The following is a 15418-nucleotide window of genomic DNA, read 5'->3' as shown; positions in this document are numbered from 1 at the left end:
TAGGGATACTCAATTACAGAATGCCAGGAACTGCTTAAAATAGCCCATCAGATATAAAAAGTATTATGGAAAACCAAAAAATAATCACAGATTTTGGCAATGCTTCTATAACAATTTAGTATTTATTTTCTTAGTTAGATATCTGTTTCTAAATGAAGTAGAAATCAAGAGAATTGAAGCTAAAGAAACCTGAATAAATTCAAGCATGTCAGGGCATATTGTGGAGGTATCTATAATTTGATAATGTGGGGGTTATCGTGTTTGATCAAAGAGTTGGATTCATTATATCACTATCTTTTTCAACTGTAACTTAACTACATGAGACCTGGAAGGTCTATATTCAAACCTAACATATCTCTATGGTATTTTTTTTTCTTTTTTTTTCTTTTTAAGTAAGAGATGTTACGCCTCTGAGGGATGAACTCATACGAAACACACTTTTGTGAAGCGCGGAAATCCTTCTGCATAAGTATAGCCTCTGGACAGGGCAAAGGATACCACTATGAGAGAGCTGGTTTTTTCTAGTGCTTGTTGTATTTCTGTATTTTTACACTGCCATCCCTAATGTATATTGTGAAACTGCTTGATGTGTTGTTATCTTATCAGTGCCCTACTATAGCATATGGTATGTTGAGATAGCAGGTTGATGACATGGAAAGTGTTTAAATAACGTGTAACTTAACACTTTCTCTGTCATGAACTTCTTATTCCAACACTTTAGAGACACCAGCTGATCTCATGCTGAATATTCTATAGATGTCCCCAGGCTTAGCTCCTTTTTTGTCCTGTTCCAAATCTTTCAAATTTCACATATGTATGTCTCTGTCTGACTGTCTTAGTATTTTATGTACACTGTTTTTCCACCAAATGGATCTGCCATTCATCATATTTGTTTAAGTTACCATATAACTTTCCATCCAGCTGTTTTTATAAATATGCATACCTTATAGGAATTAAAGTGAACAGCCTGGGAGCTTATTGGTTGTTTAGTTCTTATAATAAGTTGTATTTCATTCTAGACTGTTTTCTGACAGGGACAGATCATCTTAAATAATTTGTAAAAGATTTAAAGTTGCTGTGGGTTTTTTGGGGAGTGGGGAATATTTATCCTCTTACAGTAAAAAAAATAATATATCACTAAAGACTACATTGTAACACATAAAAGCAAGAGAGAATGATCTTAATTGTACAGACTTCTTTAATGATCTAATTGTACAGACTTCTTTAAATTCCTGACTTTTGAATCCAATATAAATGTTTCGTAATGCATGTCTTGGTTTTTCATTGCTGTTTAGTTCTGATACTGCAGATGATACTTATTTTTTGATTTTTAGATACTAGCTTGGCAAGGTCTTGGTAAATAGTGTGCACCTGGTCAACATTTATCAATAGCCAAATTAAAAGAGAAGGAAATGCTATCCTAAACTGATTGAAAAGGTCACTGTGGAATTGCAAGTGTGAAATGTAGATCAGCAGGAGGTACTTTGGATTTTCTGCCAATAGAGGAGGATACTGATAATGGATTTTTCCATAGTTTGACCATGCTTTAACAATGTATACAAGAGAAATATCTGTATCAATTAGCCTTCATTTTCTAGTTCAACTGTTGATTTTTCTGACAATCTTTCACTTTGAAAGTACTTGTTAAAATACAGGAAGGAACTTTATTGAGTCTGTTTCACCATTCTGATCTATACAGGTATGTTTTCCAGAAGAGTATTTGTTCCCAGCAAACTGCATATGGGGATTAAATATGAATTTAGAAATCGAGGACTCTGTCCCAATTCTGCAATGCTCAGGCAACATGTTTTCCTACAAAGACAAGCTGCTTTGCCTCAAGTCATTCAAGTTCTGGTGCCTCCTTGGGAGAAGCCTTAAAGAGGAATTTGTTTTGCAATTGGTTAGTCCAAGGCATGAAATACTAGTATCACCAGATCACGGACAGCTTTTCTCTCTTTAAGAGGGGTTAAAGTTCTTATCATCTGATATACTTCCAGTTCTCAGAGGACTTGAGGGGGAATGAAAGGTGACAGAGTCAGGCTTATTTCCCTCAAGTAGTTTCCTCATTCAGCCCTATTTACCCTCAGGCTGGTTTAGATTAAGTACAGGGTCATTTTTAATTGCATCTGGATATCTGAAATTAAGTTCTAGTACAGGAAGAATCAGGTATTACCTCTTTTCCAGAGGAGAGAGTTGGAGGAAATTCTTATCTTCCTACCTGTGTCAGATGACAGCATTAGCACAAAATGAATCCAAATCTGTAGTCCCCTGGATGTTGTGATGCATGTGAATGCAAGTTTGACATAAAGAGAATCCTTAATTAAGTGTATGTCCTTAGGGAGTTTCACAACACGAAGTTGCAGGGTTATACTCAGAACTCTTTGTTGCTTGTGAATGTAGAAATCAATGTACATTATTTTCAGTTTGAGGGGGTTGTGGGTTTTTTTGGGGGGGGGACTTGGTTTTGGTGATTTGGGGTTTTTTTTGTTTGTTTAGTTGGGTGGTTTGGGTTGGGGTTTTATGGGTTTTTTTTCTTTTTTTCTTTTTGTAACTTCAGTTATTGACATTTCATCCAAGGTTCTTACTTTTCAGCAATGTAGTTCATCTGGTATATTTTAAAGGGAAAATTATTCATCTGGTAACTGCTTTTTTGGAGATACTGTACTAGAAAGCTTCCTTGCAGCCTAGTCATTCTCTTGGCAAACAAGAATTCTGACAGCAGAATACAGCATTTTCTGGTAAAAGGAAAAAAAAAGACCAAACCAACCCTACATCTATAAACAAGTTGACTTCTGCATATATACAATAGAATTTTGTTCATCTAATCTTTTTAGTTTAATATTTACGATATATAAACAAATAGAAGAAAACACAGACCATCTATTAATTTGGCTTCTATTAGAAGGTTCCTCTTATAATCATGATTGGGCACAGTGCTGTCAGTACACTCTCCAACCAGAGTTCACGTAGGGAATGTTAAGAATTGAGCTAGTGCATAAAAGCAATGTCTGCTGGGGGAAGACATGCCACCTCTAGATGCCAACAGAAGTGGGGAGAGGAATGCTGAAGCTCCTTAAAGTTCCTAGCATGTCTTGTGTTGAAGGCTTGAGAATGGAGAATGAAAATTCTGTGGGATGTTATCTTCAAAGATGCAGAAGGTGGTAAGTGTTTTACGTTTAGATCTGACAATTTAAAAAGAACACGATAATTTTGAGAAATTACTAAAACATTTCTGAGGGACTTGTTAGGCCAATTTTCACAGTGAATTTCTTTTAGACATGGTTGTTTGTGTAATTAACTCAAAATATAAATATCTAAGTATAGAGTTGCATTTACAGTTGCTTCAACTGAATATGCAATACCTGACAATAGAGAAAAGTTCAGATGTGTTTTAATATTTGTAAGGAAAATTCTTTTACAGAAATGGCAGTATAGTCATTCCATAAATGTAATCAAAGCATATGATTTATTTTCAAGACAAGCTATTTCTTCGAAAGCTTGCTAATTTTTTTTTTTCTATTGTTGAGTAGTTGTTAAGCCTTTCCTCTCATGTAGCTGAACATGCAAGAAGCTCGTACCAAAGAAATCTGAATCTTTTTTTCCATAGTAGGTAAATATCAGGACAGTGTTCTTCTTGCATTTAATCACTTACCAAAAATGTTTATAATATCATGTGTTCCTGTGCCAGGGACAGACCATCATCTGTCTATGAAGGACAGGAAATGTCATTCCAACTTTACTCCAGTAATTTAGGATTGCACAGTAACCCTATACACTCTGCAACCTGAATTCCCCAGTAGTGATCCTTGATTTATTTTTTTTTTTAATACATAGGCACACTAAATTTTACTAATAAGAAAAATAATCCTTTCCTCAATAAGCTGTCCCAAGGAGAGTAGAGATCCTCAACTTTAAAAGAAGGGTAAAGTTTTCAAAAGCGATATGAATCTGAGAAATTGTGGTGATATTAATGATATTGGTAATTTACCAGTTACCTTTATAATATATAATGAAATATTTACTCCATTTCAGTTTGTTGTACTGCTATGATGTTACACAGTGCCTAAGGTACCTTAGTGCCTTAATGTTACTAATGCTAAGGACCCTGACGCTGCTGAGGCAGTGTTTTCCAGAGCGTCTCTGGAAGCATTTTCTGTTATAGTTCTCATGCTGTTGTTCTTGGATGATTTTTCTCATGGCCTTGCACCTGCAAACCCCAATAGTGTTGTTACAGAGGATCTTCGTGGGAGCAGCTATGATGCTGTGAGAATTGCCTCTCCCCACCAGGTCTTTACCTCCCAAAACCTAGTACACAACAAAGTCAATAATAGTAATTTAAATGTTTCATAAGTATTATCCATTAATAGAAATACACAGATGTTTAGTGACCACTGAGTGTACAACACTTGCACAACGTTAACATACTCCACACAGCACAAATAGCATCATAAATGGGAACAACCAACAGGGAGTTTGAGCAGTTCCCAGTGGAAAGTATGTAGTGGCAGAGGGACAGCATGGCAAAAATCATTCCCACCATGAGCAACAGCATTGGCGTATTTGTCATTGCCACCAGCTGCACCAGAGAGATACCCTCCCCATTCCCAAAGTACGATGCTTTTGTGGGAGCCCTTAGCTGTTTTTCCAAGTCAGCCATTAAGATTTTCATATTTCATCCCCTTCCCTCATTTCATCTGTTTATCTCCTTAGTTTTAGCTAAAGACCTTACTAATAAAACTCACTAGTCCTGAAGATGTTTGAGGGTGAAAAAGGGAAATGCATGACCCATTTTCAAATAGCCATGTTTAATCTGTTCACTAGAGCAAGACCTAGGGCTATTTTGGCACTGAGTAATTTGCCATTTAAATTTTGATTTGCATGGCTAGAAAACTCAGTTTTGCATGCACTTTGGGATGATTATTGGGTAATGTTTAGTCAAGTTTCTGTCGATTCTGAACAGCTTCATGATACACCATCTTCTAGCGTGATTTTCTTCAGCACCAGATATGCTTTTCTTTTCTGTTCCTTGGTACAGGTGTCTCAGAGGAAAGTAAAATCAAAGCAGTCTCTCTCTAATTTCTACATTGCACTGTTTCTTTGGTGAAGACTCTAGCATCAGACTGTGGATAGTGTTTTAATTGATCTTCTGCATCTCTCTGTTCACGTAGTTATGTTTTTGTCATGTGTATACTGGTCTGTTTCTACATTGTACTGCATAATCTGCTTTTTCATGTTATAAAGCAGATACGTAAGGCTGAACCCCGTTTCTGTGAGGAATGTAGTATCAGTTCTTAACAGGCTGAAATTCCTAGTGACCGCCAATAACAGGATAGTTTCTGAGACCATCCCTTCTCTCTTGGAATAGTCTAGGGAATACTAGCAATCTTCTGGAGATGGCACTGGTAAACAGTATTGAGTAAAAGGGAATTTGCCAATCAGTTCTCCTATGAAAACAGTCTTTTAGTTAATGAATGTCTTCCAGAGTTTTTAACCCACGTGAAAGCTGAGGAAGCTACATTGACAGTGCTTAGGTATCTATGGTAAATCCTAAATGCAAAAAACAGTTTATGACATGGAAGACAAAATTATTAGTGTCAATGATATAAATACTTGACCAAAACAAAATATATATAATCTGAGTAGAGCTTCTGCAGATGAAGAAATTACATTTGGATACTTATTTGTTTGAAACCGACACATACATGCTTGTCTTTAGAGACTAATGTAGAACCCATCTGTTTTCTTAGGTAGAGAAAGCATGATGAAAACTGGGATTTGACAAGCTTTCATGAAGTTTTTATTTGAACTGTATAAGGGGGGATCAAATTAGGTTTTGACTACATAATATTCTAGTGTTACACCAGGAAGATCAAGATGCTATGATAGGTCATCCTTTTATAGGGATGATTGTGTGCAGTTGATACAGCTGTTTATGTTACTCTACAAGTTTTTGCCCTAAATAGGCTAAAGGGAGCTACTCTATAAGTACAACAAACACTCACCTGCATGATTCTATGGTTCTTTCAATCTACAAGTGCATCATTTATGATTCCTCATGTAAGGTGACTGGAAAACCCAAAAGAATGTCTTATGTCAAATAAAAATCCTAGATCAAGTTTAGAGCTTCATTCCTTCCAAAGTATTACAACTAAGTGTAATGGCATTTGACAGTATTGACATTTTTTATATGACTTCTTTTGGCTAACTCAGCATTCTGAAAAAAATAAACAGTGTTCTACCTTTGTGATTGAAAGGGTTAAATAGTACCAATTCATTACCACTCACAAAAGGATTTATTTTGTTCTCATAAATCAGTTTTATTCCACATTTTTATTATTCCCTTGGGTCAGCTGCTCCAATTGAAATCAATACAAGTGCAAGTGACACAATCAATCTAGATATTTGATTATGGATTTGAGACTCCCAGTTCTGCTCTGTGTGTTTAGCTAGTCTCCTTCTGATAGTGTCCCTGGAGAATGGAAAATTCTTATTGGCATCCATGAATTATGGGCATAGATTCAGAAACCAGATACTGTGATAATCTCCATTTATGTACTGCTGCAGCTAGAGAAAGAATGTTCTAGCCATGGATAAACAAACTTGAAGATTTTAAAGCTAACTGTTTCTGAAATTTTTTTAGTGTGTAAAATCTCTCATTAAATAAACTTTATAAAGTTTCATCATTTGTCTATAAAACCCCTCAAACAAAATGGATTAAATCAATATTTATATGCTTTATCATCAACTTAACATCACAATTACAGCAAACATTTTTGCTATTTGATGCCTTCTGGTCATTTATAGACAATGTGATGTTGTGCCACTTGGGGTACTAAATTGTGCTGGGATGCTTTCTGCTGTTCATGTTGGGATAGGAACACCTGGATACTGGAAGCCTGTGTGAAATCCACATAGGCTGGTTCTACTCATAGAATGCTTTCCAGAGTTGGGCGGCCTCACCATGTTTTGTGATTTCTTTAGGTTATGGACTGAGTTCTTACAGTGTGTCCCTACAACACTTAGTACAGTGTGCAGGGGGGGGTCCAGGACAGATGCCCCTTGGTGCTGTTGCAGCAAAGTGAGTTACAATACAGATGAATATATTTACAGCAGAGATTTAACACTATACTGAATACACTGTTTTAACTGGAAAGTCTAAATGAGACAGACTCAATTGCAAGACTCATTGGGCATTTCTCTTTATGAAAGAGTAATGAGAAAACCTAAACTAGTAAATAAAATGAAAAAAGTTTCTTCTTGACAGTCTCATCTACTATTACAGAGTTTTTAAGTTGAAACCTCATGGAACTGAACTGGAAGCTCAGAAGGGTAGATGAGACCACACAGCAAACGTTCTTCTCTGCCTGCCATCATGACAGAGCCTAATCTCGGCTGCAGTCATTAACTATCCATAGGGTCTGTGCTAACTCTCTTGTATGAGCTTCCCCGTCAAGCTGTGCACTTTATTCATATTTCAGTCCATAGAATTAATGAGCATATAAATGCACATTCCTTTGTGTTTGCAACACTAATGATCACTTATTTCTACTGACAGGAACATGCTTTAATTGTGATGATTTCCCCTGCTTTGCCTTAGGGTTCTTGAAGTATTCTGCGAATTTTCATAGAGTCATAGAACAGCTGGTGTCAGAGAGCACCTCTAGAGATCATCTAGTCCAACCCCACTTCTTCAAGCAGGGCCAGTTGGAGCACATTGCCCAGGACAGCGTCCAATTGGGTTTTGACTATCACCAAGAATGGAGACTCCACAGCCTCTCTGGGCAACTTGTTCCAGTGTTTGACCAACCTCAAAGTAAAAAAGTTTTTTCTTAGGTTTAAACAGATTTACTTGTATTTTCTGTATGTACCCAATGTTTCTTGTTCTGTTGCTATATGCTGCTGAGAAGTGTCTGGCTTCTGTACACCCTCACATCAGATATTTATACACATTGATATGATCCTCCCCTCTCCAGGCCTTCTCTTCTTGAGGCTAAACAACCTCAGTTCTCTCAAGCTCTCTTTGTGTGACAGATGCTTCAAGCCCTTAATCATCTTTACATGGACTCCACTCCAGTTAAGTCCATATCTGTCTTGTACTGGGGAGCCCAGAACAAGACGAGCACTCGAGATGTGTCTCACCAGGGCTGAATAGAGAGGAAGGATCCCTTCCCCTGACCTCCTGGCAATGCCCCTCCTGATGCAGCCCACGAGGCTGTTGGCCTTCTTTGTTGCAAGGACTTGTTGCTGGCTCAAGTTCAACTTGTTGTCCACCAGGACCTCTGTCTTTTTTCAAAGCAGATAAGCAGCTTTTCAGCATCAGCCCCTAGCCTGTACTGGGGGCCAGCTCAGAGTGATGGACAGAATGTTCAGCATATGCATTCTGTACATCTCAAGACAGTCTAAGATGTCTGTACCAAAGTTAAGTCTGTGAAAAGTCACAGAAGGTGCCTTTGCCTGTTTCAAGGGACACTGAGCTGTCAAAGAAACAACTTGACTAATACAGTCAGAAACTATATCTGGGTCTTTGACCTTTCAGATTTCTGGTGTATGTAGCCATAAGGACTTCCATCTTGCTCTTTAAATATTTTATAATTTTCATTCTTATAACTGAAGGCTTCTTTACTTAAGAGGGAAAAAGGAAAAAGCTAGGGGTTTTCAATGCAGATAATGTCAACTGTTCATTATTTACAGGAAAATGAATATTTTGAATTCATAGTTTTTCCAGTTTGCTATAGTGCTTTGAAATTACCCATCTTGCCTCATCCAGCAACACCCCCTAGTCCATGAGAATGATGGTTTCCTGTGATATCAGAGTCTTTAAATTATGGACTCAGTTTGACGGACTGAGACCATGATATGTCCTTAGGAACAATACGTCTGTCAACTCAGGAGCAGAGGAACAAATAGTGGTTCAGGAGATTGAGGCGCAAAATTGGCAGTGTATTCATCTGGAAAAAAAGAAAAACAAAACCCAAAACCAAAAAAACCCCACCAGAAAACATAAAAAAGCCCCCAACTCTTTGTTGAAAAGAGGGATGTGGCATCAAAGCATAAAAACCATTTCATAAGATCAGGATAACAATTGGGATGACAATTGGAGAACAGTTCAGTATTACAGTTCATAGGAAAAGAGAGTCACCAATAATGATGAGGACAGATTTTTAGCTGGCTTTGCTGGGATAATCATACTAATGGAAAGTCACAGGTTTTTATTCTGAATACTGTGCTAGAAAGAGTGGGAAAGGGAGAGAGGGAGAGAAGAAAAATCTTAGCTGGGAGGAAAGGAGTAGCTTGTGTGGAAGTTAATGAGGCTGAAGAATAGGCAAAACTTATGGACAACAGAATAAGCTTACAGATGAGGAAGTGTGCATATTCACAGGATTTCCCCCAGAAAGATGTGGTGCCAAAGAGTCAGAAACCAGCACAGGGACAGACACAGCTGGGCAATGTGAGCAAGGTACGGGGAAGGATGGGTAAAAGGAATGAAAAAGTGAGTTCTTGTTTCATTTTTATTTTGCTATTCTGACATTAACTTTTTCTATGGCCCAAGGTAAGATACTTAACCTCTGTATGCTCACACACGTGTAAAGCAGACATAAAAATGTTTGTGCTAGTTAACTAAGTAATCTTTGTATAAGTCTTTAGATCCTCATATGAACTGTTCTGTGACCTGGATTTTTGTTACCTTTTTTCTTTGAGTAGTCTTCTACAGTGGTAATAGTTCTGCTTCTATCTGTTTCAATATTGTGGAGCAACATGTTCTCTAATGTAAAAAAGGTTATCAGGACCTGTATGTACATAATAGAAGCAGTATAGATTGGTAATAATAATTCAAAGCATGACACAAAGCCTTAAACTCACTTGAAAAATACCTTTTGCCATGTAGTAGCACACAATATGTAGTGTACTTTTGTGATTGAAGCCTCGTGTTATCTTGCAATAGTGATATTGAAAGAAAATAATAGCTCATTAAACATTTGTGATGATAAGACTTAAGTGTTTCAGGCTGAAGTACCTTTTAGGTGGAAATCTCTCTGAATTTCTCAAGCCATGGTCCTATAATAACATTTAAGTTCAAACAAATCGGGATAAGATGAACAGTCAGCCAATTTCTAGGACACTGCAAATAGGAAGAGGTAGAAACCTGTTTTACAAAGGCGGCTCAGTTGTTGAAGTCCCTTAAGAATACAAACAGAGAAGTATAAGGAAGCTGATTTTTGACCAATATCATCTGTATTATGACGACTAGTTCTTGGCGATTAGGGAAAGAAAAGCACATGAGCACCCAGCAGTATTCTTCACTAGCATGGCCTCCTTGCTTTCTGAAGTCAGCAGCATAGTTGTGTCAGTTTGTTTGCAATACTGACACATTAGACTGGTTATGTTTAAACTTATTACTTTAATAATCATAAATGCAGCGGTAGTAATAGAAGTATTTGGTATTTGCCCATGTGTATGAAACATGAATTTTTTTCTGTTTAATACATAAAAAGGAAACATCTCAATTTATTACGTTTTTCCTTAACAACATTACTTTTGATCCAGATGGAAAGAGTACCTTTAAATGTGGCAAATTCTGGAAAAACCACCAGTTTTTAAATGAGATGAATGTGTTTAGTTTGTATTATTTCTTTTTTACATTGCAGTCTTTGTCATGAGAATGCTTTCATGTTGTACCATTTCCTGCGCTCCTTACAACCTTTGTCATATGAATAAGATATCAGAACGCTAATGACTAATATACAGTATTCTGTGTCTGCTGATACTATACTGTACTACCATGACCTTTGCAATATTATGTATTCCGATTGGCTGTCCATTTCACCTCTTCCCCACAAGTTAATAAGGCTGTAAAAAGGAGAGAACTTGAAATGGCCAGCCAGTCAAATTACAGAATATTGAAAAGGTCAGAGCAGTACAGCACACAGAAAAAAATTATGGAATATATGAGGCATTAAAATTCTTGTGACAATGATTATAACAAGAATGGAAAAGGATACCCATTTATGTTATTTCAATCTAGTGAACCCCATAGGATGATGGACCCAGGACAGCAGTAATTTACGCACCACCGACCCACAGGAGCTTTATTCACCTATTTACAGGGGTACTCAGTAACGGGAATGCACATCTGCTTGGGACCCCCCTTCAAAGTGTCCACCCAAAACCATAGTGAACCTTCAAACACAAATACTCACCAGCTAGAGTGCTTTGTGAAGCTGAGCACTTTTAAACAATGATTTTGAATGGAACATGTGTTTGTGTATCTTTTTAATGTAAGCGTGTTTTATTACTTGACTTTGTTTCAAGTATAGGTAGTTTTTAAGTACGTACATGGAGAGTTTTTAGCCCTAATTTCTTCTTTTGGATAATGTTTTCCTGAAAAACTGAGATGCTTTGATCTGGTATAAACCAGGAATAAACTGGGATCAGTACAAGCTTTTCTCAAATACCAGACTTGGCCAAAGAAGTTCCTCAGAAGTATTGGGGGAAATACGGAGAACCTTATGAGCAGGAAGTCTAGTGAAAGAACAGAACCATCATGATGCAAAAATATGGAAAGATTAAGGAGCATGGGGAAGCCTTTCATTTCTGCAAAGGGTTTGGTCTTTTTTGAGAGGTTATAGGAAGCGGTGGCTCTGAGCCCCATTCCACCTGAATTCATCTTTTGGTACAGGAGCTTGCATGTCGAAGTGTTGAAGGACATGGTGAGCCAGTTCTAGTTTGATTTCTGCCTCCTTAGTTAGGTTGTTTGTGTTAGCTGTGTCTTGAAGGGGTCTTGCTTGTTGGAGTGCTAGTAACTGTTCATGGCAGGAGTTACAAGGCAGAAATGTGCAGGAATAAGGAGGTATTCCAGTAGAAACCACTTCTCTGAAGTAAAACAATGTCTCTTAGGACTTCACCAGTGTCTGAGGCAGCTGCTGTTTAGGTCTGCAGCCGGCTGGCTGGTAGGCTACAGTAGGAACTGTGAGCAGGTTGGAGAGAAAAACACACATGAAAAATGGAGAAAGAGAAGCCTCATCCACTTATACTCACAAATAGGGTCCACACTGAAGCAGTCTAGGCAGGAATGGTACAGAGTGATATGACAGGGTTATCGCTGGATCGCTTTCTGTCAGGCTGAACCTATGTGTCTGCATTTTCCAGCCCACTGAAAGCAAAGTTTAAGCAGTGAGAAGTGGCAAAACTGCATATTGCAAGTCATCCCCAGCAAGACCTGCATTTTAAAAATGTTCTTCTAATATTTTACTTGCCAGTAGCAGTAAGTTGCTTGACTGGGAACTGGAACAAAACACCTTTTGTCTGTGTAAAATTCAAGTTAGGAAACTTGCAAGTGCTCCTCAGCTTTTTATTAGAAGCAATGAAAAATTTTGAACTGCCATGTTGTCTATCTCATTGTAAATTTGCAAGTTCATTTTTGAGCTGAATAAAATGGTTATGTAATTACATACTTCTCCTAATTATTGAGTAATTATATACTTCTTATAATTGCCGAGTAATCACTCTGCTATAACTAGAATTTAATGTTACAACTAATTGTATAATTACTGTATATTAATGTTGTTATCCAGGCAACTTGGAATAGAGTGTTATCCTTTTAAATCCTTTTCTGTTACTCGAAACTGTATTTTTAAAAATATAGTATAGTTAGCCATTGGAAGGAAGATTAATAGTGGAATAAAAATATCAGCAGAGGAAGTACGTGCTTTCATTCTGGGCTCAGGTGGATGAGAATAAAAATATTAACATGTTAAACCTGTACTGTAGATAGAAAAAGTTTAATTTTCTCATGAATTGGGCACATAAATTGCTGTTAGGGAGCCTACTTTTATGCTTGAGGTTTGCATTTATCCGATGTGCCTTGATCTGTCAACACTGGATTTTTAAACTTTCCTACACATTTTAGGTGAAATATTTTAAAAATGCATCTCTCTTCACAGCCAGGCGAGTCCTTAAGTGTTACATGCCACTAGGACCTTAAGAACGTATGTGTCAGTTGGCCATTTATAATGGCTTTATTGCTGTTAATAAAACAATAGGTGCATGTAACAGTCACATGTTGTTGGGTGGGCATTGCAAATAAGTTGCAGACTGCCCGGTGGTGCACAGAAAAACTGTGATAGATAATGGGAGAAATGTGCTTTGCTGGATTGTATCTACCCCCAAATCACACAGAGGGACAGTTCCACAAAGGTGCAGAAGGAGGGTTTGGTATACAATTTAAGAGCTGAGATCGAGTAACGCACATGCATTTTTTTAGTGCTGGCTGAGTAACCTTGGTACATAAGAGTAATCTCAGACAAAATAACTTTGCTTCTGCAGAATTGCTATGTCTGTATGTGGAATGTGTAAAAAGTGGTTGCTCTTGCATGATAAGAAGCTTTGTCTCCATTGCTGTTTAGAAAATGGGGTCTCTCAGGCTAATGTAAAATGCAGTGAAATCCAAAATAAATCCATCGGGTTTCATGAAATTCTTCTGCATTCACACTACTGTGGCCTGTTCAGGCAGTCTGGTGCTATGACATGGTGTTATCCAGGTAGAATTTGAGCAGTGAGGAACTAGACTACGAGGCAGATTTATAATAAGAGTTTTATAAAACTCTTCCCCTCCCCCAAAACTCAGAAAGTATGTTTGCCATATGTTACCAGCAGAATAAATGAAAACACCCTTTGTGCAGCTCTGTGAACATCAAAATAATGGAATGGCTTAGATGTGTACCGTAAGTGAATCACAGACTGTTTATAGGAATGCCCAAATTAGAGCAAAGTCCAGATCACTCACTCATGGTAAAACGTAATGAGAGCGTGAATGAAATGTACTGCACATGTGCACGTGTTAGTGCACATGATAGAAATAGGGAATATTTGAAAAACTCTTTCAGGTTTAATAATATTTCAGTTTTAACAGTTCATTTGAACCTTGCATAAAAATGAATAAACCCAATGAGTTTTACTTAAAAACTTAATTAAAAGAGAGTTTCTACGTTTTTAAAATTCTTTCTTATTTAGATTTTGTAGAAGACTGGGATGTGAATATTCAATCTTCTGCCTGTGACAATGCCTTAATTAATTTACAGTATTTTTAATGGTTATATTCTGTTTAATCTCATTCTCATACCTGTGTTCTGAGACTTGTGTGATTCTGCTGTTGTTTGTAATGCAGAATTTCCATTGACTTCAATGTGAGAGCTCTCCATGGAATGATGGATAGTAGTAATAATATTAATCATTTATATAGCACTTTATATGTTCAAAATATTGGATAATCTTTAAATGAGCTCATTTTTGCTCTCAGATACGTGAGTGAAATCTTCATTGAGTCAAAAAAAATTGTTACTTGACATACAATTTTTTTTTTTAATTTTCCAGTCTTACTCATCATGTATTTTGAAAAGGTTTATTTTGTTATTTTTGTAGGGTAGATAGAATATTGTCTTATCTTAAGTTTGCGATCTTAAAAGGTTTGTAAAGGACATGTAGGTTGCTGTGGTGTCCTCTGATAGTTTCAGCTGATAAACCGAATACTTCAAATCCTTGTATTATCTTTGAGAGGCCTGCAGGCCATGCTGAAAAGCATGTGTTTCTTACTGCATATGACTAATTCTTATGTATGCAATGGAGTTAGCTTATAAACTAAGTAAGTTTTTTCTAGTGTTTTTCTAGTGAAGTGTTTTTCTAGTGAATTCAGGAAGTTTTACCAGTTTTTCATAGGCAGAATAATTAACCTTAATGTTTTGAATTTGCAGTTATTATACAACTGGTTTAGAACTTGAGTAATTTCTGAGGACTGGCTTCTGTTTGGAGTATATAGCAGTCAGCTTTGCAACTGCATGGTTGGTTCATTTATTTTTCAAGTTTTACAAGTGCCACAAACTGTTGGCAACAGGAGGAGAAAATGGTGAATAATACTTGTTCTTCCAAACAGGCTGGGTTTTGGTGCCAATGGTATCAATGGCAACTTTTCATTTGAGTCGAAATAAGACTTGGTTCATAAAGACAGTGAATTGTAGCAGATGCAAGTCTAACATTTGTTCCCCCCCCCCCCCCTTTTTTTTTTCATAACAGCTAATGCTAATTATTCTATTGTAAATGGTACTCGGATGTTATGCAGCAGCAACGAATCCAATGTATGGGTACCCATTAAAGGACTGATTCCATTTTCTAACTACACAGTACAAGTGAATGCTTCCAACAGCCAGGGCAGCTTGATAAGTGATGCTATAACAATAGTCGTGCCTCCAGGAGGTAAGTATGAAAAAGTGCTTTTTCTGTACATGTAACAATTACACAAATACTCTGCTGAGCAAACCGGAATTTATTATTGGAACTGAGGACTGGAAGTTCAGAAGAATATGTTTGCATTAGTAGTTCTTACTAACAAAGTTGTTCTTTTCAGCTTCTAATTTGTCACATTGCT

The 15418-nt window shown here is 37.1% G+C and overlaps 1 protein-coding gene across 4 annotated transcripts in view; it reads left to right on the top strand.

Moving 5' to 3' along the window:
- USH2A (usherin) overlaps positions 1-15418 on the top strand; it is a 394090-nt gene that overhangs the window by 218662 nt on the left and 160010 nt on the right. For 3 of the 4 annotated variants that reach the window (XM_049833600.1, XM_049833601.1, XM_049833599.1), the window contains exon 38: positions 15067-15246. The exons of the other annotated variant lie outside the window; for it this stretch is intronic. In XM_049833600.1, coding sequence (XP_049689557.1) covers positions 15067-15246 — 180 coding nt within the window. The remainder of the gene's footprint in view (positions 1-15066; positions 15247-15418) is intronic. 4 annotated transcript variants of the gene reach the window in all.

The sequence above is a fragment of the Accipiter gentilis genome, chromosome 30 (genome assembly GCF_929443795.1).
Source record: "Accipiter gentilis chromosome 30, bAccGen1.1, whole genome shotgun sequence".
NCBI classification, from domain to species: domain Eukaryota; kingdom Metazoa; phylum Chordata; class Aves; order Accipitriformes; family Accipitridae; genus Astur; species Astur gentilis.
The sequence above is the reverse complement of the archived record's forward strand: the minus strand, read 5'-3'. Positions and strand labels throughout refer to the sequence as shown.